The sequence below is a fragment of the Ischnura elegans genome, chromosome 3, assembly GCF_921293095.1.
Source record: "Ischnura elegans chromosome 3, ioIscEleg1.1, whole genome shotgun sequence".
NCBI lineage: Eukaryota > Metazoa > Arthropoda > Insecta > Odonata > Coenagrionidae > Ischnura > Ischnura elegans.
Genome location: NC_060248.1, coordinates 21,585,213 through 21,609,460, shown reverse-complemented (window position 1 = coordinate 21,609,460; position 24,248 = coordinate 21,585,213). Strand labels below are relative to the sequence as shown.

At 39.1% G+C, this 24,248-nt stretch overlaps 1 protein-coding gene and 1 long non-coding RNA gene across 3 annotated transcripts; both read right to left on the bottom strand.

Annotated features, from left to right (window-relative positions):
• Window positions 1-1,082: 1,082 nt before the first annotated feature.
• On the bottom strand, window positions 1,083-20,289 carry LOC124154979. 2 transcript variants are annotated; one of them, XR_006864082.1, is made up of 4 exons: window positions 20,170-20,289; window positions 19,666-20,085; window positions 4,106-4,366; window positions 1,083-1,405 (listed from the first exon to the last, which is right to left on the bottom strand). It is a non-coding gene; the product is annotated as an uncharacterized LOC124154979 (long non-coding RNA). The 2 variants fall into 2 exon arrangements; XR_006864081.1 differs by having other exon boundaries at window positions 19,666-20,289.
• LOC124154978 lies at window positions 14,491-16,806 on the bottom strand. Its single transcript, XM_046528725.1, has 4 exons — window positions 16,482-16,806; window positions 15,685-15,941; window positions 15,293-15,394; window positions 14,491-14,717 (listed from the first exon to the last, which is right to left on the bottom strand). Exons 1-4 carry the CDS (start codon window positions 16,592-16,594, stop codon window positions 14,602-14,604), a joined length of 588 nt encoding a protein of 195 aa, XP_046384681.1. The 5' UTR covers window positions 16,595-16,806; the 3' UTR covers window positions 14,491-14,601.
• Window positions 20,290-24,248: the final 3,959 nt, after the last annotated feature.

Genomic DNA, 24,248 nt, shown 5'->3' with positions numbered 1-24,248 from the left:
TTAAATTTATTGTTTATATATAATTTGAGACTCAAGATAAAGGTGGGTGGTGAAAAACTTGAGCAGGTTGAGCAATTCAACTGTTTAGGCAGTACGTTAGAGGAAAACGGATACAGTAGTAAGGACATCAAGAAGAGAATTGCATTAGCAAAGGAGGCGTTCATGAACAGGAAGGAGCTTCTAAGAGGATCGTTATGTAAGAGTTTAAAGAAAAGGTTTATGAAGAGTTTGATCTGGAGTGTAGCTCTCTACGGTGCGGAAACGTGGACACTGAGGAAAGAAGACGAGAGAAGATTGGAGGTATTCGAGGCTACTGAACGGTAAGGTATTTGTACCTGGAGCTGTACCTCAAGGATTCCTTTTTCAAATCTAACGTTTCCCATTCCAGGCCGAAAAAATAAAGGTGCCCCACCGACGATCTGGCGCAAAACCATGTCGAGTTCTCAATAAAGCTTGTGTTTAGTTGGCGATTCTTTGAAAGAAGACGCGGAAAGAGAAACATGAGGTGGATCGGAAGGAAGATGCAATTGGAGAGCAGGGAGGAGGAATTTGGGGTTAGAGGAACACCACCAAATAGAGTTTGAATGGGATTGATTCAACTCAAACTGATGGTTTATGCTGCTTAAAGAGAGCATCATGCGTAATTGAGTCCTTCATTATATCCATAGCCCCACCACGATCACACCAATTTTTCAACTTTTGGCCTAATGGCGAGTAAAACTGCGTACTATGGAACATGTGATCTAGGAAAGAATATAAAGGAGTCCGGAAAATAGAGAGATTTAAAAATTCATTCTTTCCTCGTACTAAAAGGGATCTCAAACGCCACTTAAAGGTGGCTCGCTGGATGTAATTTAGATGTAGAATATACTTCTTGAGTCATGCTCCGGATACATAAAAATCTTATGGTAAATTGCAATGTAGAGGATATATCAACTTGAATCGGAGGATACTTTCATGGATGAATTCGATAACATTGTTGAGAACATATAAAAAATGCCTTATCATTAATGTACAGAAATTGAATGAACAACCTTGAACACATCTTGGGATTTCTTTGGAAAATAAAAACAGCTTTTCAAGAAATAATAATTTTTTTATATTTTCGTCAATTTTACTAAAAATATGACCTCATACAAAGAGAATGATACGATAAAACGCCTAAATTATCCATATTCCTTTAAAACTTCAAAGTATAATTCCTAAAAGGTATTAATCAGGGTATAAAAGATATTCGGATAATCGTGGCACTGCTTGCATTATGTTGAGGGACTCTTCCGTAGATTCCCTCAGGCGACGGAAATTAAGTCGAATACGTGAATTTAGTTCCGGGTCTGATTTTACGTAGGTCAACCAAGTCTTACTGACTAGGGCACTGGACATCAATGTGGAAGGGTCACACATCCTGGGGAAAAAAGGTTAAAAAGAAGATATCACATTTAGAAATTCCAAAACTTTCAGTAGGTAATAATTTATGCCCCATTAACCAATATTCTTAGACTTGTCGACTGAGATTGCGTTTGATTAATAACTAGAGCAGCATTTTCCGTGTTTCGATCTGTCGCCAATTTCTTAAGAGATCCGCGGCGAAATAAAGAAGGCGCTAACCCTTTCTAAAATAAGTTGATGACTATGCGCGCCTATCTCGAACCTAGAGGCGGGAACCTCGAAGAGAAGAACGTTAAAAACGTTTTAAATCTCCGAGAAAACTTCATTTTATACGAGCAGAAAAAATGCGAAAAATCGTTTTTACCATGACACTATCAGACCACCCATCGTTGCTCGCGAAGGATAGTACCCAGAGAAGTGGGAAACTCAGAACTTGGAATTCATGGTCACCCTGCAGGATTATTAGGCAAAGGAACAAAACAGATACGGTGAAGGTATGTATGATATCCCCGACCACCCTTCTAATGTATCCCTACGTTGACTCATAATAGGGTAGTTTCCTTCATCAAAGAAAAAGAAAGGCATTGATTGCTATTCGTTACCCACCATTAGCGTATCCATAATATACAAATTATTTGGGTTTAGAAATACCGGTTTAGACGAATGGCAAGGGTCAATTTTATCCTCATTTGAAAAAGGCCAGATTGGCGCCCATGCGATGCCACTCCACGTGACGACACAGGGCCTAGTTTCTATACGAGTAGATAGGAGTTATACATCGTCTGAGGTTACCAATGCATGCATGAGGCACAGAGCTCAGGGAAACATGTCTTATTAATCACCTATTAAAACTGGCTAAGGTGGGAAAGTTTTCTTCGTTTGATAGGGTATTAATAATCCTTATTTTAGCCAAGCGCTACCAGCTAGCATGGTACTCAGCTAACTGCTAGCATCCTTCGTCGTATCAGCTCAGAGCCTCGCCCCATGGTCACCTCACTACCTGAAAATTTACACTTTTCATTTAATCGCGAAAAATAGATATCGTAATATAAAAATCTAAAAGCGTGAAATACGTACTCCAGGAGTAATAATCTTTCGATTTAGGAAATAAAAAAATAGTAGGAAACCACCCTATTGAAGTAAGACGGTGAGCGCAAGATATTGAAGACCAAACATTTGAAAACACGATTTCCGTATGCCGCGCACGGGACTAGTTTTTACATCACTCCGTACGTGTGTAGACCAAAAACGTCGTGTAAACTCAAATATTTGTTGAATAATATTTCCGTCTCCTTATTCTGGATATCAAAAGACCACATCGTTTTTTCTCGCCAACTCGCAGTCACATTTTGCTTCCACCAATTTCAGTGATCGGCTCCTCAACCCCAGTCTTGTATTTTATCGCAAGAGTCAAGGTAAAAGCGAATGAAATCTGACGACTCTTTCATTTGAAAAATGGATAATTATCAATTCATTATGCAGTAAAAAAAACTTAAAAATTGGATAATGAATTAATGAGTCATACCTAAGAAAAGTCTGTTTTATTATCCTAAATTTCAATTAAATATTTAAACATGAGAAACTTACGTTTTTGTCCCTGACTAATCGCGTTTGCAATTTTCTATTTTTTTACATAGGGATATGTAGTATGTATCGGTGTACTGGCATGTTTGGTATATTTATCCAATTATATCGACACATCTGGCATGGTATGAAACTGACAAATGATTGGGAGAAATGGAAGGCGGTAGTTCCCTAATATTAGGATTTAAATACCATAATATGCTGATTCACACACTCGTGATTCAAACGATATGTGCCTGTATATTTTTATCAGAAATTAAACCGCTATTTCGCTATTATTTTCAGCATACCGGTTAATTTATTTGGGCACATAAAGTTTCAATCCAGTTTTTATCCGTCTATTGCATTTTTTTAGCATGATGAATTCCTTTCAAAAAAAAGGTTATGAATCACTCTCGAATAAGGTTATTTTTCCTACTTGACGCTGCCACGGCGTATTTCTAATAAAATTGTTCCTCGTATTCGTTTCACATGGGACGCGAAATTGCGTCTCTTCTAATAACGTGCTTATCTCGATAGCACGTTAAATGACTTAATTATTATAGCAGGAGATATTAGCCACCTTGCGTTCATAAATGAGCACAGGCGTTCACGATACAATACGATCTCTAAACGATGGGTTTTAATGCGTCTTGCTCGTACATCAAATGCATGAATTTCAAGAATTAACAAAATCAGGACATAAATTTAACATTTTTTCCCCTGCATTAATTATTATATCTAAGATTTTGACCTTTTCATATTATCATCCACTGTTATTTTTTTTGTACTAAATGAACCGCCGCGGCGCGCCGTGGCAAACTTTCAAAACTTCATATTCCGATTTAAGGCTAAGAACTGCGTCGACATTTCGAATTGGAGACCAGGTGAATGGCGATGAGATCCCCGCCCATTCCATCGTAAAAATTCACCTATTCCAAGGAAAGATCCAATTACTTTCTTTTTGGGATTCAGAATATAACAGAAGGCCCTTTTTGAGCGGAGAGAAATCTAGAATAATTTAGCGAAATTAGCATTTTCTGCAATCGCAATGTATTCCGTAGAAAGAGGGGAAGCATGCAATCATTTCCAAAAAAATATTAGGTAAGCGCACTGAAATTTACTCCTCAACAACACCAGATGACACAACTACCTCAATATTGTAATGGCAATCTCTGGCGGTAGTCTCCCTAGGATGTCGAATCGCGATGAGTCGTCGACAACACGCTCCCTGCCGCAGCAAAACATCCAAATGATGGGACCCATGGCCTTCCACAGCAAACGGTGAGGAGAAGGCCTACGCCGTTGAATGCTCCAATCACAAAGGTCAGCATTAAAGAGCGTTCACATCGCAGCAGAGCGTAGGCAACAGATGCACACCACGAGAACTATGCTTCCCGAATGCCAATGGTCTCTGAAAACAAAACGTATATATACCATGAGAACTTCAACGACCTTGGACGATGAGTTTAGTGCTTCACCTTTGAAAGTGAAAGTGCGGACGAACTTGCCGTCCAACCAAAAATCGGATGGCTCAAAATAAATCTTAGAACGAATTTTTTCAGCAAAAATGCATTATTTATTAAATATTGTATTATTCTCTTCCAAAAGAACCTATAGATCAGTGGCGCAGCGAGGGGGGGTTTTGGGGGATAACCCCCCCCCCTCCCATGAGCTCAGAGAAATTTTAAAGTTTAATCCATTTTACTTATCTGGATCAGTATTACTTATAGAATAAAGATAGGACTTATCACATATCCCTCAGAAAGCCGTAAAACTCGCCATTTTGAACCATTATTCTTCAAATTTTTCTGGAGGAGGGCCTGCTTACCCTGATAGGTATACAACACCCGAAAGTATTAGATGCTCCTAAAACCCCCCCTAGCCTTAATTCCTAGCTGCGCCCCTGCTATAGTTGACATTTTCATGTTTCTCTCTAAGTAAGCACATTTTATAGTTGGATAGTTTTATCAATGAGTATCATGGACCATGTTATTTACCTGAACCATATGTTATTAATATGAAAGCTACGTGGCACGCTACAATTCAACTTTGAGTACAAGACAGCGGGAAGGTTATAAGTAGTTGGCTCTCTTGAAGCCTCCAGCGAAAAGTATTTCATTCTCAAAATATTAAGCTATCGGTTAGTCTGCTCCCTTGGACCTCCCTCACGAACGAAGAAAACATTTATATATCCATATTTTATAACTGATATGCGATATTTTTTACAGAAAGAGAACCCAAAAACTACAGCAGAAAACTAACATAATCTACATCTACAAATTACCCTGCGAGCCACCTCTAGGGTGTTTGGCAGGGGGTGATCAATCACCAGCATGCAGCATGCATTTGGACTCCCACATGCACACCACACCGTCCAAGAAACGTCCCGTATAATAACAAACTATACTACTATATGCTGTTAGAAATAGAATATAGAATAGAAATTCAGAAACATGCAGTAAGTTTTACATAGGTTAGTAGGCTACACTACAAGTCATGCAATCTATTTACGCGTTCTATTGCTGCCGTTATAATCTCTTATTGATCGTGGAAAAAATGACATTCGGAATCTGTCTGTTCTGCAATCTATCTCTCTTATTTTATTTATATGATCTGATCTTCCGTAGTACGTTGGCGTCCGCAAGATATGGTTAACTTCGTCAGAAAAGACACTGCTCTTGAATTTATCTAAAAGGTTTAGTCTATTTTTCAATCTACGGTCCGACAGAGATTCCCATCCGAGTTTATCTAAGAGGTCAGTTACACTAACAAGACTATCGTAACGACCTTTCACATACCTGGCAGCTCTTCTTTGCACGCGTTCTAACTCTGTTATTAAGCCTTTTTCATGAGGGTCCCAAACACTGGCAGCGTATTCCAGATGTGGCCTAACGAGGGAAAAGTAGCTAATTTCTCTCACTTTGTCGTCGCACTTTCCTAATATTCTTTTAACAAAACCCATTTTACGATTGAACTTCATTCAATACGATTCAACTTTACGATTAGCTTGACCGGTTATTTCTCGAATATGTTTATTCCACGATAGATCATTATTGAGTCTAACCCCTAGATATTTCACAGAATCAACTGCCTTTAACAGGGTGCCCCGAAAGATATAGTTACGCTGTAGGGAGTTATTCTTCTTCCAGAAATTCATTGCGACGCATTTTTCCAAATTTAATTCTAACTGCCAAGCATCGCACCAAGCTTGGATAGCAGCAAGGTCATTCGTTAGTTCATCTATATCTTTGCTGGAACGGATTTCTCTGTAAACTACAGCGTCGTCTGCAAATAATCGTAACTTACTCTGCACTACTTCGCCAATGTCGTTTATATAAAGAAGGAATAGGAGTGGGCCAATGACACTACCCTGAGGAACGCCAGAAGTCACTCTAACCTCATTGGAGACTGCACCGTCTAATACTACTCTTTGGACGCGGTCGATCAAAAATTCTCTAATCCAGGAAATGATATTTTCGTCTAGACCATAAGATTTCAGTTTTATTATTAACTTTCCGTGGGGTACTTTATCAAATGCCTTTTTGAAATCAAGAAAAATCGCGTCTACTGGAATGTTGTCTTCCCCGGAGGCTAAAATATCGTGGGCGAAAAGCGCTAACTGAGTTTCGCACGATCTGCCTTTCCTGAATCCATGTTGAGTTCCCATTAATAAGTTTTGCGCGTCTAGGTGTTTCATTACCGAGCTGACTACGATGTGTTCAAGGACTTTGCAAGAGATGGACGTTAAAGATATCGGCCTGTAATCAGATGGCTGTTCCTTGTCTCCACTTTTAAATATTGGCGTTACATTAGCGATTTTCCAGTCATTAGGTACTTCGTGTTGCTTGATGGATTTACTGAATATTAACTGCAAGTAGGGGGCAATTTCTGAGGCTAGTTCTTTATATACGCGAGAAGGGATTTCGTCTGGACCAGGTGATTTATTTGGACGAAGCGATTTCAATATATTTTTTATTCCGAGCGTACTAATGTCAATAGGTGGCATCTTATGTATACAGGGATTGTCATCGGTCTCGGGTGAGTTTTCGGAAGGCTCCGTGAACATGCTCTTCAAGTAGGAATTCAATAAATTGGCTTTATCGTAACTGCTTGTCAACACATCTCCATTGTCGTTTCTCAGCGAACATACGGTAGATCGTTTACCTTGAACTTCCCTAACATATGACCAAAATGTTTTTGGGTTATCCTGTAACTGCTCTACTAGTGTTTTTCTTTTAAAATTCGTGAACGCATTCCTGAACGCTTCCTTCGTGGCGGCTTTAGTCATCCTATATTTTTTAATTATTAGCCCGCGTTCATTAGCGGATAAATCCGTGCTGACTTTTTTCATTTTAGCATGACACGCTCTCTGTCGCCTCAATGATTTTCTTACTTCCGCGTCGTACCATCTCGGTTCGCATCCTTCTTTTACTATTTTACTAGGGATGTAGCTATTTATTCCCGATGTTACGAGCGGAAGGAAAGCTTTCCAAGTATTCTCTACATTTAACTTTAATACTGATTCTTGAAACTCGGGGAAAGCATTTTTCAGATGACTCTTAAACCCATCAAAATCAGGTCTTTTATAAATGAAAACTATACGCTCTTTTTTTAAGTTTACAGCGGTATTTAGAGAAAACTTTGCAGTTACAACCCTATGATCACTTATTCCTTCGACAGTGCCAACGTTTATTACCTGATGTGGTATATTTGTCGCTAATAAATCAAGAATATTTTCTCCTCTGTTTGGTGCGGATGCTATTTGAAACAATGAATTAGATGTAAAAGTGTGTAATGAAGCCTCGCAGATCACTTTATCCCTCCCACCAGGAATGAAGCTATAAGTCTCCCAATCTATAGAAGGTACGTTGAAATCTCCACCCACAATCAAGTTTCTTTCAGGATACTTGGATGCTACGCTGTTTATTTGATTTTGAAAATTCAACATTGACGTTATATCGGAGTTAGGTGGTCTGTAATACGAACATAATAAAATAGTTTTGAATTTTGGACATTTAATTAAACACCACACAGATTCAACGCTGGTCTCAGTTACGGTTATCGCTTGGCTGACGATTGAATTCTTTACAGCTATAAAAACTCCGCCCCCAACTCGATTAATTCTATCTTTCCGATAAACAGTGAACGATTTTGGGAAGATCTCATTGTCTGAATCATCTTCTGTTAGCCAACTGTCTGTTCCAAAAATGACGTTACACTTCGTACTATGAATTAAATGGTGGAATTCGGGAATCTTATTTCTTAAACTACGGCAATCAACCACAGCCACGATTAAAACTTCGGAACTAGTATTATTGCGATTCGGGAATAATTCTGATTTGCTTTTGTCGAATAGACTATTCACAGGCTCTATACCGCTGATAAATGGAAATGCATGTCTTATTGTCTCACTATCAAAATGAATTGAGCCTTGACTGCCTTTGAACGTATTGCTCGACTGACGCTTCTCGTGCTTAAATGTAATACCTGAAACGCTGATTTTTCTTTCTACTTCTCTATTCTCATTTCTGGAAGAATTTTTGTCTGTGAAAAGTTTTGAACTTACCCCTTTATTTTTCAACCCACTAATATATCTACACTCTGCCCTACTCTCTACTCTAAAAAAGACCTACAGTGCTCAAATATGCTACTCGCTACACGACTAGCCGACTCGGCCGTGTAATGGACTCCCGAACGGTTGAGAGGGATCCGACACGATCGGATTGCCGGCCTAAGGTCCACGAAGGAGGCTCCGATGTCCGTGCAGAAACGACGCAGCCTCTGGTTTATGCCTTCCACTCGGCTCCAAACCAGAGAACCACGATCGATCCTCGGGACAAGACTACAAATCGAAAGCTCTATGCCGACCCCAATGGTCCCACCCACCCGCTTCACTTCGGCATTCAGATCCCGGAGGGAATCTAGAATTTCCTCAGATCCACGGAAGGTGGCATCATTGACGCCGACATGAGCCACAACCCGCAGTCTGGAGCACTTCGTGCCCCGTACCGCCGCACCAGCCGCCTGCGTCACCTGAGGAACACCGCCACCAGGGATGCACCATGATGTTACACGGTCGCTTACACCCTCGCGGTCTGCCCTCTCCCGTAACGGGACCATCACACGACGGACATTGCTACTCCCTAACACTATGATCCCCCCCTTCCCAATCTGACGCCCCTTCATAGGTGCCGGTTTCGGGGTAGGAGTAGGCACGTCAGGCACCTCGGAGTTTCCATCCGACAGCAACTGGTACCTGTTCGAGACGGGGACGGGATTTGCCTCAGCATCCCCCAAACCCCGTCTTAGAGTGACACTACCACCGTCCCTCCGAGACACGACCCTCCAAACCTCAGTTTTATGGGGTGACGTGACCCCGTCATCGAGAGATGGACCTCGAGGAAGGCTCTCGATCGACCAGCCGCTATTTGCAATCGGGCGAACCCGTGCAGCCCCTGTGGCACGGCGACCTTTCGAAGAACCACCCCTCGGACCATTCCCCTCAGCGGTATCAGCCACCCTTTCAAACTGGGCCCGAAGTTCCCGCACCATCGTCTCCAACGCGGTAATACGGTCTCCGAGAGCCTCGCATTCACTGGCGTTTTCAACTCCGGCAACGGGTGACCTATTCGAAGGCATCCTATCACTATTGCAACTTAGGAATTCAGAAAAGCTAACCTGACGGGAGATACGCTTAATAGATATTTGAGAGAGAGTAAAACAAACCGATAAACTTACTAGCTGGTCTCTTTTTGATAGATATTTGAGAGAGAGTAAAACGAACCGATAAACTTACTAACTTGTCTCTTTTTAAACGTAAATAAGGGAATGTAGTTACCTGGATATGGATTAATGGGTTTAAAACTGGAAAACTATATAGTTTCAAAGAAGACTAATTAACGAAATTAAGATATAACTTAACGTGGGACAAATAGATTAACGATAATAATCAACAAGAGAGCAAAGACGAAACTAACTAGCTAAAATATAAATTCCCCGCAATATGATCCCCACGAAAGAGCGAAGCTATAAAAAGGGTGATAGACTAACAACAATTTATAAATAAGTGTAAATAACTAATAAGTGTAACTAACAACAAAATATAAATAAGTGTAAATAGACTTTGAATAAATAAGTATAAATAGACTTCGAATAAATAGGTAAAAAAGAGTATATGAGTCCTTCGGATAAAAGTGTGATCAGTTGCAATGCGTTTGGTGAAAAGTATATCCTAACACATGAAAAACGCTAGCAAGGCAAAAATATCAAAACCGCACTCGAAAATGCAATGGAAAGTAACTGAAGAAGAAAAAGATCAACCTCCTACCCTCAGTCACTCGAGTTAACCGCAAGTGGAAGAAACAAAGGGATTGGATTAGCAAAGGGATTGACAGCAGGGGGGGGGGTGAAGGTGTGCCTAGCTCTTCAAGGACTGTGTTGTTTAGAGAGGGCTAGGAGTGAAGGGGTGAGTCACTGACTAACCACAAGAGGGACGGAATAAACTACCTGTGTTTCAAGATATGTGCTAAAATGACCACTACTGGAGAACGGAACGAGAGTTTTCAAGATCACAATGAGAGTACTGCGCTACGAAAATTACAATAAAAATCCTAACAGCCAAAATAGACCTCAAAACAACGGTAAAACAAATAATATATTAAGAGCTTTATAACAGAAAAAATGTAATTTGAAAAAATATATATATATATCGTTAGCCTGTAATAAGAATTAATTTAACCCGTAAGTTAGGATTACACACCTGATGTAAAAGAAAGAGGGCAACTATCAAAAAATTATTTAAATAATATTAAGACACTATTCCAATAGAAAAATTAAATCTAAAGCAGCCAAATATATATTCAATTTAACGACCGTAACACCAGATTAGTAAAAGGCGCAGCGACACGCAATAAAGATAACGTGCAACTAACTATGCAATAAATAATACTAAAGGGAAAAGAAAAATTTGAGATCACTACATCACTACAAGCAGATACTCGATAATCACACGTCGCAGGAACCGGGATCAAAAAAAATCAGGATATTCACTCACTCGCACACACCACACACAAAACCCACACCAACTAACAATTAATATTGCACCCTTATATTAAAACTAAGACTAATTTAAATATTCTACGCTAATAAACAATAAGCTACGACAATATAGCACTATATTGCACAAGCAGCAAGGCCCAAGCAAGCGCAGGTAGCAAGAGCAGGTAGTCAGGTGGCCCTGGGGAGCGCGCAAGGGATGCGTCCGTTCCGGTCAGCAGCTGGAGGCAGAAATGAATGTACTACAGTATGTCGTGTGCGGTAGAATTTAAGCTGTACTGGTACATAGCAAATAGAGATAAAGTACTAGATTACAGAAAACATAATCACTGGTCTGACTCAGGTTCGACACTATACACTATGTAATTTTCAAAGATATTCTCATTCTAAACCTTTGAGAATGACATAGTGTATAGTGTCGAAACCTGGTTCAGACCATTTAATAATTTTTGGAACATGCAATATTAGGGTATCTGTGATCATGTGTATGTAAAATAGTGGAAAATATCGTTTATGCATGTTTAGCTATGAGTACCAACAGCTCAGCCGTGGGAGAGGGAGGCGGAAAGGCCTGCGTGATTGTCACCAACCCAAGTGTTAAAAGTAAATGATTCATCTCATACCAAGGTTATGTGCGTCACAATGCACTTTATGATAAACGTAATCGTCTCTGAGAAACTTTCTCCTTTTGGTTTATTTGATTTTCTCAATCGCCAGGATAAGAAAAATCGATATCCACCACCTAAAAGATAAATTAATTATAATAAAATCAACCAAACTCGTGTATAGTACCGATATTCTATCTACACATTCTAACATGGTACATTACATACAGCAAACAGGACTACCAATCTATTTTAAATAGATCCATTGGTTTCGAAGTTGGTAGAGCGTCGTCTACAAAAACTTCAATTTTGTGAAAAAGTTTTCCGCAAACAGTTAGGATTAGTTTTCGCTTCCGTACATCAAAACTGACAGCTAGTAATGAGAACAAAAACTACATGAATACTAAGTTCTGGAAGACGGCCAACGTAATTTCACACGCAAGTAGGGGGCACTTACTTGAGAAAAATGAAATACAAGAAATACTACAGAGCAACGGATTTTCTTTAACGTATGATACAACCCAGAAATAAACATCCTCTCCTTCAATTTGTGTCGCATTGCAGTAGGTAGTATCGTTTGAACGATAGAACTCGTAAAACTGGGATGTCTTACTTTATTTAACAGAGAATAGTCCTCGCTTTTCACCTCCCCTGCGCATTTATTCTCGTGGCTCCTATCCACTACGTCTTAGGATTTCCTGCCGCATAATGTGTCTGGTATCCTAAGATGTCTGTTATTATTCCCATCGAGTACTAAAACTTCCATTCACCAATAAGAGTTAAATCTAAAAATTCACCCCAATGAACAGGGTTGGTTAACAATCGAAATTGCAAAATTGCGAATTTAAAAATTCATTACGGTATAATTTATTAATAAAGTAAGTTCATTTTTACATGATGCTTCCATATCTTCCCTTCTTTTTCTTCGCGCTGCATAATAAGACTTTCAGAAGAGACTCATACCTCATTGAAGGGGAATATTTAGAGGATTTTTGCCAGATTGTTTTAAATACCAGAATTTTAACTGTCCATTGCGTTCATAAAACATATATCCACTCAACCCTAGTTGATATAACCGAAAAATCCTTAAACCTAGCTGTTACGACTAAAAATGCACTTACATTCATGTTCTCTCCCATTCGTTTTTAAAATACCATCGATAATGCTGGAAATGGGGTATTTCTCAGAGAAATGTATTCGCTCTCTTGAATTGCCGGTAATAGGACAACTATAAATCTGACATAAAGCTCTACGGTCTCAAGGTCAACTGGGAAGAGGTAACAACTATGGGCGTAACGTGGGGACCTCGTCGCAGTTTCAAACACTGTGCTGGTATTCTTGAACGGGGAGTCAGTGTAACTTTCCTGGAACCTGGGTGTAACGCCTTCAGTCCTAATTAAGGCAATTTCAAATCCGTAACTTATTTAACGTACCCTGACAAGTTTGAGATCCATCTGAAATCCGAAAGTTTTTGAATGCTTGGAATTCCTCTGGAACTTTGAAAATATGGCTGAAAACACACTTACCTGGAAATGTTTTATGCATACAATCTTAATCACGTATTATTGACTAATTATAGGTAATTATGCACCCTGCTCACTTCACCAGGTAACGATCAGGTAACCACACCAGGTATTACTGGAGGACCGAAATGTTCTGCAATACTTAAGCTTATAAATTCAGACTGAGAGTTCACACTAATGTTAATATGTTTGCCTAAAACCTTCCTTAGTAAATAGTAAATGAAATTCTTCATAACCACTGATAAGCAGCAAGCATATCATTACTAGTGATTCAAAATCAGAATCTCCCAGGAGCAACAAGGCCGAAATAAACACTCATTGATTCTCAAACCAATTCAATTAAATTAACCTTAACCAATTCAATTGAACACCAGGGTGCGTCTGTTCCCTGTTAAAAGAATTTGTAAGAAAGTAAAGAATATAATGTGATATTCACGTAGGCGTGACGAGAACGATTAACACGGTACAGTTAGAGCACACATGGGTCCACTACGCACTGTCCAGAACTGACGTAATCTACGCCACAGAAAAAAATTAATGAAATAGCCATTAGGGTGAAACTTGGCAGCAAACAAATTGAGTAGCGAATGCTTCGTTAAAATTAAAATATTTATCATGTTTGATCCAGCAACGGCAATCCGTAGGCAATGGTGATGGAAGGTAAAATATGAAAGAAAGGTCTAGCATCTCACCTGGCTTACTCCACACAGACATGAGTAAGACTCCCACATAGACTGTGATGATTGCGATATCTTTATCCACGTCGAAACTGACAGATGCTGAAGCAACTGCCATTCTTGCCCTCACTAACACAAAGCAGACAAGTTAATTGTCATTGAAATACCAAACAGTAGCAGGGCTCTCATATCGTGGTGCAGTGGCGCAGCCAGGAATTTCGTTCTGGGGGGGGGTGTCCAAAACATAGGGGGATAATTTTGGGAAAACAGGTAATCAAGGAAAGGGTTTTAGACTAATGTTTACGCATAATAATTTTGATAACCGAAAAAAAACTCGAATCGTAAAAAATTTCAACTTACCATTTCATGATTTTTTAATACTTGGTTCTCCTTTATGATGAAAATGAGTGTGCTTTTACATTTCAGGGGGTGGGGGGGAAGGGAGTCCGGATACCCCACCTCGCTACACCACTGGAGGACAGGACACTGATTCGGAATTGTTGTCAATGCAACTACCACCTAGGACTCGCGCATCAGGATAAAGGGAATTCGCTCAACGAGCTAAGACAACGCAACACGAAACCCCTAAAATGCCCGGTGGTTGGTCGGCAGGGGTTAACTGGAAGGGGCTGGCAAAATAGCACAGCATTCAACCATTTAAATTAAAGAACAGCATTCAACCATAACATCAAATTTTATTCCAGAAGTGAATGCATACATACAGGAATACATACTTCGGCACAAAAGCAGCGATGAATAGAAGAAAAAACAATTCATCAAGAGTAGTCAAATCCGCGGGCTCCGCTGGGTAGCATTCTTAGGGCGGCCAACGTTGCAGGATTCCCCAAATTTATGGCCCGTGTACATGGTGGCTGCCGGAATGCCAAGCACATTACCCACAGCTGGAAGGAGGAAAATAAAATTTGTAAATATAAACTTGAATTCATGAGAATAGGCGTCAACCTTACGGCAGTAATACATCGTCAATTGTGTTTATTGAGAGCATAAAAACAAAGATATTACGAAAAAATGTTTTTAAATAAAAAAGCCGTAAACACATTCTAAGACAATCTCAAATTCATGCCTCATTGAAATTCAAAGACTTGAGGACAGTAAAAACAAAGATTTGCTGCATAGTAAAAAAATCGAATTCCGTTGCAACAACAACTTGCAACAATTGTCAATAGGCCGATACATGTCATTCAAAATTAATAGTAAGAAGTCTAGTCAGAATAAGTAAAGGAAGAAAACAACCTCTGCATAATTAGAATATATTGGATGCCAAATCATGAATTTCAAGTGAAACAGCAATAATATATTTTTAAAATGTAATTAACATTTTTAATAGCGTAAGTCAAGATAATGACTAAATTTCAGTAGAGGAATTGAGCAACTGAGACAATGATCAAAGAGACAATTCACGAACATGTAAAAAAAACGATTAGTGAGGTGATAATGTTATGAAATGAATGCTTACCGTTGCGAGTCACGTTCTTGGCTTTGCGAATGGTCATCTTCATCAGGGACTGTCCACCCTTGGTGATGACCACAGGCCCATGTTTCTTCACAGGAGAAGCAACTGAAAAAATTGAGGACCATTATTACAAACCCACAAACCCATTGAATTTTAAAATTCAACAGATACATACCAAACCCGAATGGCTCAGAACCTTAAAAGCTTAAAATTTAATATTACTATAATAATATCATTAATTCCTTACGAATAAAAACTGAGATTTAGTGTGGAATGGCTTCGGACTTCCATGTTTATGACAAACTGCAATTTTCCAGTACGAAAAAGCGAAGGATAAAAAAATCTCCCATTACACGATCAATTTATTTATTTCATTTCATTCCATTTATTCTCACCTCTCTTGGATATTAAAGTTTTCATCTCAAAGGCCTCGTTGCCCGTGGGTGCAAAAGGTGCGGGTTGTCTCGGGTGCTGGTCGTTGGGGGTGCGGCGGAGGGCGCGGATGCGGACGTTGAGCGGCTCGGACCTCTCCTTGCGGATGCGGCGGAGGTGCCGTCGGACGCGGGACCGAAGCTCCGGGTGCGACCTCACGTGCCACATCCACGACTTATTCACCAGGGCACACGACAGCAGAGAAGCCGGATCCAGCATCCTGGAATGAAAATATTGTTTTGGTAATTGCAAAAAAAAACATTCTTTAGAAATGTTCATTGCCGCACGCCAAATTTGCCATCAAGAGTAGCTAAAATTTATAAAATTCTTATTATTATGCATTATTAGTATACCTCATTACGTATCTTAAAAAATCTGCTGTGGCAGTCAAGATAAGTGACTTGTAAAGCCATAGACAGGTTTGTCTGAAACATCATTGATGCTATATAGTTTTCACTATGCAATTACATACGGAGGATTGTTATTAGAAACGGATATAAAAGATAGTTGAATGATTATAAATAAATATTTACCTGTAATTTATATAATAATATGCCTTACAAATATATAATATAAATACACAATCCCAATTGCAGATATCCTCAACCCAATAAGCAATAGTTCGGTGAATACTATAGATCTATATATTTGAATAAAAATATTAAAATTAACATGACTTTTATGTATTTAAACTCAAATGTTATGTAACCATTTACATTGAAAACACAGGTAAATGAAATGATCAAGTTTGAAAACTTACCTCAATATGTTAATAACCATCTCCGGAGGGAGGCTTCCAAGGATGTCGAAGCGAGGAGCATCATCATCGGTCTTACTTCCCATGAAGCACAGAAGCGAGATGAATGAATCCATCGCAATGCAGAAGATATGCGCGGCAGCAATGTGTGCAGCAGATATGCCTCGGCAATAAGTGCAGCAGGACGGCAACACGCAAAGTACGCAGCAGAATGCACAATGCAAGGCTATAGCGACTTGATGCGAAATCACAGGAATAGTCACAACCACTCTATTCAGGAAGCGAAGCGAAAATATGCGACACAGTGGAGAGAGGGCCACTATATATAGCCCCGATGCACCGTTGCAATTGCAGCGACTCTCCCCCACCTCCCCCCCCCCCCCCCGCCCCTTGAAGTGAAAGGCGTAAGGGTGTAGTGCAACTAGACAAACTGATTGGCTCATTCCGTAACGGATTTTTTCGGCGGGCCAAATTCTCATTCGTCAAAATAATGTGAGAGGAAATTTATTTAATTTAATATGGATATAAGAATTTAAGATAGAAAATCCTCAATTACGAAGATAGAAAAAAATGATGAACAAAACCCCTTTTCTTAATCCATGTCAAAAGAAATATTGCGATAGATTAAATTCAAAAATAAAAGAGACAACTCAAAATACCAGTATGAATCTTACGATTGTTGTGAAAATAATTATAATAATCGTTATTGGAAAAATAAAGAAGCGCATCTTTTCATTCACAAATGTCTCCAAATTAGACGAAATCGATGGAATCTAAAAATAATGATATCACGATCTCTCTAAATATCAAAATCAATTTAATGAGAACCTATGACTTATTAATTAGTGTAAATTAATCTACAAATATTTTATCTAATTTCGGATATATTTCGGTAGGAATTGTTCTCAAAAGATCATCACACTTTTTCCATGAAAAAAAAATGCACAAAGTTGTAGTATTCATTTGACTGTGACATGGTACTATAATATTTTCATTTATTAATTTAAAATACATATTTTTTAGGTTATTGAAAATGTTGACACAATTACATATTGAATTTCATATAGGATACATTCGTAGCTCCTATACACATACAAATATCAGAGCAGATTCAAGCTATGTACTCCTTAAGGGAACCTTATAATCCACATGAATCATAAACTAATACAGGATAAAAAAAATTTCAACAGCATGTTAACAGCTTCTATCTAAATTGATTGTTTTCTACATTACTTAAAAACCGCGGCCATAACTGAGCCTTTCATAATAGATATCTGATACATGAAAATTTACTTACATAACTGAGGAAAAAATCTAAGGCAGTAGTCCCATATATAACGGACTATAGGTGCTGCAGCAACATTAAAATTATCAGATATTTAGAATAGGATGCAGACTCAAATGATGAAGTCCACAAGTCTCGAGTGAGCTGAGCAAATCCAAGGGAAAATTAAAGCATCCCTCGGTAGGGTAAAGTACGCAAGATTACTGGTGAATGGCGACCAACGAGAAGATCATGTTTAAAAGAGTGGGACCAAGTGAAGAAGGGTAATATGTAGATGTAGAAGAGCGAACCAGGAGATAAGTTTTTATGCTGTTAAATAATGTCTAAATTATTGATAGCTCAATGAGTATCATACACTAATTCATCAAAATCGAGATTAAACCATAATCATGAATCACCAAAGATTTTCACTAGCAATTGAGATGTTTAATCTACAAATAGTTTCTGTTTTTTACTCCACAAAGGGTCTATATTTTAATTTTTGTCGTTAAAAATTTTAAATAAGTTACATTAATATCTACTAATACAAAAAATAAATAGTGAAATGCATCGGAAGGTGCTGCATTTAGGAGATAATGTTGTTTTGAGAGGCATAAAAAAGTTTAAAAAAATATGGCCTCCTTATTTCTCTCAGCTAACTGCTAATCATCGAAACGGAAACGTCTCTATTAATTAGTTAATTAGTTAGACTAAGATTTACTTATGTCACATTATTTCAAAGGCGAAGAATAACATCTAATGTGCGAGTAGCTTCATTAGCTCTATGGACGCAGATTTCTTTTACAGCAATGTAGTGCAACTATAAGGCGTGGCATGCTAGTGAAAACATCATCTTCTAATTGCCCCCTGAGTGTATCGGGGTGTAAAATGCGAATTTAAATGTAAAAAAAACCTAGGACACAAACAACTACATCGTACCCATAAAACTAGAGTAATATTAATAAAATCAAACTATGTAGCATACCACGCGGAACAAGAATATAGATATTATGGAAATACATTCATCAACTTGGAAATTTAGGAAGCGTGAAAAAAAAGGAAATTGATAAGATGACTGAGGGGTTCCAAAATTCATAAAAAAGCCCAAGTGGTCTCCTAATTAACGGAATATATGGTGCAAAGTTGCTGAGAGGCAATCGCTACAACGTTATTCCACGTGCAATTGTTGTAGCACTTGTTTATAGGTCAGTACATGTCGGGTGAAAACCCGATGCCACACATTCTAGAGGTGGCTCCGTGGGAATGATCTACTTGCATATGAGGTAATAATGCCATCCATCGTATTCCCCATCACCGTAACCAACCCACATGAGCAAAACCGTTCGACCCGGTCTCAAAAAAGGTAGTCAAATTTTCATCATATGTCGATTGCCTTCATAAGTAGTTGGCAAGATTTGCCTTTATATGAATTTATAACGGCATATTTTGGGTGCTCTAGCTTTATTGGCAGAAAACCTAATGAGTAGTTGGTAATTTTTACCTTAGTGTGATTTGTTAGAATGCGTAACGTTTTTCGGTCCGTGTGGTGTGCATGTGGGAATACTATTGTATGCTGGGGATTGAACACCCCCTGCCAAACACCCTAATGATTGCTCGTATGGTATTATGTAGATGCAGTATGTCTACCGTAGGTGATTATAAAATATCTACCGAATCACTTAATTTGAAAAATCACACTTCAGAAAAATAAATTCCTGTTTGCGAATAGTCTCTAAACAAAAACTCCTAAGAGAGACTAAAAAATTATCAGAGAAAAGAGTGTCACGAGTATGGTAAGTAATAGAATTTTCCCACACCGTTAGCTAATGAGCACATGATTCAAATTATCATAAAGGATCTATTAAAATGGCAACAAAAGTATTCATATCTAAAATTGCTTCACTTGTACAAACAAACACTTACTTGGGAATATGAAACATTCAAACTTGAAGAATGAACTTCTTTCCTCTCTTCATGTGAAATTTTCTAGGAAGACACATACTAGGTCGTGCAGCAGACAACTATTCACAGAGCACATTCAGAATTGATTATCGATGCAAGGTTGAACTTAACCACAGATCACTTCACACTGCATTATTCACAAGAGCACACTTCCATATCCAACTTTCCTCTAGTATGTTCACGGTAAGGGAATAGGAATACCAATTTCACACTATAAAGGATCACACACTGTTGAAACTATTCCTTTCAGACGTTCCTTTCAACATGCTGACTTCCTGAAGATTGCCGATAGAATCCATCCTCAGTAATTCATCTCACACGCACACGTAGCCATCCAACGTAATTGCATGTAATGAAAAAGTTAACAATGACTACAACCACCTATTGAAAAGATGGAGGAAGGAAATTACAATTGTCTGTAATCATGCTCACTATAACTTAGCTAAGGTTAGAAATTGTACTTACAAACAGTACAATTACTTCCCGTTAAATCCGTAAATTTTCCAGAAATTCCTAACGCTTATGGTGTAACTTAGCATTTTTACATGCCCGATGACGAAGGAACCGTGCTGCGACAAAGTTGAAACAGAACTGAACATACTACAACTAAGCATAATTCTAACCTGCTGCGATTTCGAAATGTTTTTGTGCAGAGGCGTTTGACAGAGTTGAATTTCGATTTCAAATGAAAGCTCGGGGCCAAGGCTGGACGCGGTAACCGAATTCTCGCAAGCCATCTACATCTACATCTACATAATACCCTGCGAGCCACCTCTAGGGTGTTTGGCGGGGGGTGATCAATCACCAGCATGCAGCATGCATTTGGACTCCCACATGCACACCACACCATCCAAAAACGTCCCGTATAATAACAAACTATACTACTATATGCTGTTAGAAATAGAATATAGAATAGAAATTCAGAAACATGCATTAAGTTTTACATAGGTTAGTAGGCTACACTACAAGTCATGCAATCTATTTACGAGTTCTATTGCTGCCGTTATAATCTCTTATCGACCGTGGAAAAAATGACATTCGGAATCTGTCCGTTCTGCAATCTATCTCTCTTATTTTATTTATATGATCTGATCTTCCGTAAGACGTTGGCGTCCGCAAGATATGGTTAACTTCGTCAGAAAAGACACTGCTCTTGAATTTATCTAAAAGGTTTAGTCTATTTTTCAATCTACGGTCCGACAGAGATTCCCATCCGAGTTTATCTAAGAGGTCAGTTACACTAACAAGACAATCGTAACGACCTTTCACATACCTGGCAGCTCTTCTTTGCACGCGTTCTAACTCTGTTATTAAGCCTTTTTCATGAGGGTCCCAAACACTGGCAGCGTATTCCAAATGTGGTCTAACGAGGGAAAAGTAGCTAATTTCTCTCACTTTGTCGTCGCACTTTCCTAATATTCTTTTAACAAAACCCATTGTACGATTAGCTTGACCGGTTATTACTCGAATATGTTTATTCCACGATAGATCATTATTGAGTCTAACCCCTAGATATTTCACGGATTCAACTCCCTTTAACTGGGTTCCCCGAATGATATAGTTACGCTGTAGGGAGTTATTCTTCTTCCAGAAATTCATTAAGACGCATTTTTCCAAATTTAATTCTAACTGCCAAGCATCGCACCAAGCTTGGATAGCAGCAAGGTCATTCGTTAGTTCGTCTATATCTTTGCTGGAACGGATTTCTCTGTAAACTACAGCGTCGTCAGCAAATAATCGTAACTTACTGTGTACTACTTCGCCAATGTCGTTTATATAAAGAAGGAATAGGAGTGGGCCTATGACACTACCCTAGGAACGCCAGAAGTGACTCTAACCTCATTGGAGACTGCACCGTCTAATACTACTCTTTGGACGCGGTCGCTCAAAAATTCACTTATCCAGGAAATGACATCTTCGTCTAGACCATAAGATTTCAGTTTTATTATTAACTTTCCGTGGGGTACTTTATCATATGCCTTTTTGAAATCAAGAAAAATCGCGTCTACTGGAATGTTGTCTTCTTCGGAGACTAAAATATCGTGGGCGAAAAGCGCTAACTGAGTTTCGCACGACCTGTTTTTCCTGAATCCATGTTGATTTCCCATTAATAAGTTTTGCGCGTCTAGATGTTTCATTACCGAGCTGACTACGATCTACGACCTATCGCCCCTCGAGACCCGCTCTTCCCTTGTTCTCCCGGAAAGGCGGTCGCCCGTCCTCCCGCGCTGCGATGGGCCCATTCCCCCATCCTTTTATCATTATAATCACTCTTTAATCCTTACCAGAGACGGCTTACAATTAGGTTTTCCCCTCCTTCTCCACCCCCTCCCTCCCTACACCCCCACCCAACTTTTACCCTCCCTCTCCGGCAAAACCCTGTCCATTGCGATCCTCGCACCGTTTCAACCCATCCCACCATTTTCCCCGCACTTAAACCTTATCGATCACTCGGTCGCTTCTATAGTTTTTCGCTCGTTATATGTGGAAGGAGGAGGGAGAGTTGGTTATGTGGTCGTCAGTGGTGGATGGGAAAAGTTTGAGGGATGTTACCTACGTACGTGGTAGGCATCTGTGTGTACTTTCCGTTCTTCTTTTTTTGTATTTTCCCTGTTCGAATCTCTGTACTCTCTTTCTCTTAATTTTTTTTTTCGCCGTAATCCCATCCTTTCGCATGTGTCCGAGCTGTTTCATAAACGCGTATCTTTAGTTTTCATGTTTGACGATGTAAGGAAGGCAGAAAAAATGGGAGGGTTTGTTGGGACCGAAGGTGGGGTGAGGTGGAAGGAAGATCGCGAACGCTTATCATGGTTTTCTGCTGCGGACTGCTTTGTTTTCCATATGTCATAGATATTTTTTTATTATTCATTATATTTTTTTTAGAGAGCTTCCAAGAGTTATGCATCACGCCTTTCAAGACCCGAAGCTACAGCGAAAATTAAAATCAGCTGAGCAGTAATAACAACAATACTTCAACATTCTGTTGCGCGCTATTGCGCTGAATACCATCCGAGCCGCCCTTGAGGTGACTCACAGGGTATTATGCAGATAATGATTAATTTAATGAGTAAACATTCGTGCAGGTGGTGTAATACACCAAGCATGGTCCTTCATGCTGACAGGGAAAAATTTATTACCCTACCCATAAGGTTGATTGTTCCCCAAAACTTCGCAGGTAGAAACTGACCTGAAAACCTCAAGTGACTCGCAAGGTATTAGCAAGACATCGATGCAAACCACGGTATTCAATCGCTCGCTAAGTAAGAATAAAACTATCTAACAATGGGAAAACCCTAACCAGAAAAGCGAAAAATGAATATAATACATTCATTTGGCTGACCTGGTGAGTGCAGCGATTAATTATATTGATGGCAGATCTTTTACTATCCTTGATAGTTCTATGAGTTAGTTACATCTAATTCATTGTTTCAAATAGCATCCGCACCGAACAGAGGAGAAAATATTCTTGATTTATTAGCGACAAATATACCACATCAGGTAATAAACGTTGGCACTGTCGAAGGAATAAGTGACCATAGGGTAGTAACTGCAAAGTTTTCTCTAAATACCGCTGTAAACTTTAAAAAAGAGCGTAAAGTTTTCATTTTTAAAAGAGCTAATTTTGATGGGTTTAAGAGTCATATGAAAAATGCTTTCCCCGAGTTTCAAGAATCAGTATTAAAGTTAAATGTAGAGAATACTTGGAAAGCTTTTCTTTCGCTCGTAACTTCGGGAATAAATAGCTACATCCCTAGTAAAATAGTAAAAGAAGGCAGCGAACCGAGATGGTACGACGCGGAAGTGAGAAAATCATTGAGGCGACAGAGAGCGTGTCATGCTAAAATGAAAAAAGTCAGCACGGATTTATCCGCTAATGAACGCGAGCTAATAATTAAAAAATATAGGATGACTAAAGCCGCCACGAAGGAAGCGTTCAGGAATGCGTTCACGAATTTTAAAAGAAAAACACTAGTAGAGCAGTTACAGGATAACCCAAAAGCATTTTGGTCATATGTTAGGGAAGTTCAAGGTAAACGATCTACCGTATGTTCGCTGAGAAACGACAATGGAGATGTGTTGACAAGCAGTTACGATAAAGCCAATTTATTAAATTCCTACTTTAAGAGCGTGTTCACGGAGCCTTCCGAAAACTCACCCGAGACCGATGACAATCCCTGTATTCATAAGATGCCAGCTATTGACATTAGTACGCTCGGAATAGAAAATATATTGAAATCGCTTAGTCCAAATAAATCACCTGGTCCAGACGAAATCCCTTCTCGCGTATATAAAGAACTAGCCTCAGAACTTGCCCCCTACTTGCAGTTAATATTCAGTAAATCCATCAAGCAACACGAAGTACCTAATGACTGGAAAATCGCTAATGTAACGCCTATATTTAAAAGTGGAGACAAGGAACAGCCATCTAATTACAGACCGATATCTTTAACGTCCATCTCTTGCAAAGTCCTTGAACACATCGTAGTCAGCTCGGTAATGAAACACCTAGACGCGCAAAACTTATTAATGGGAAATCAACATGG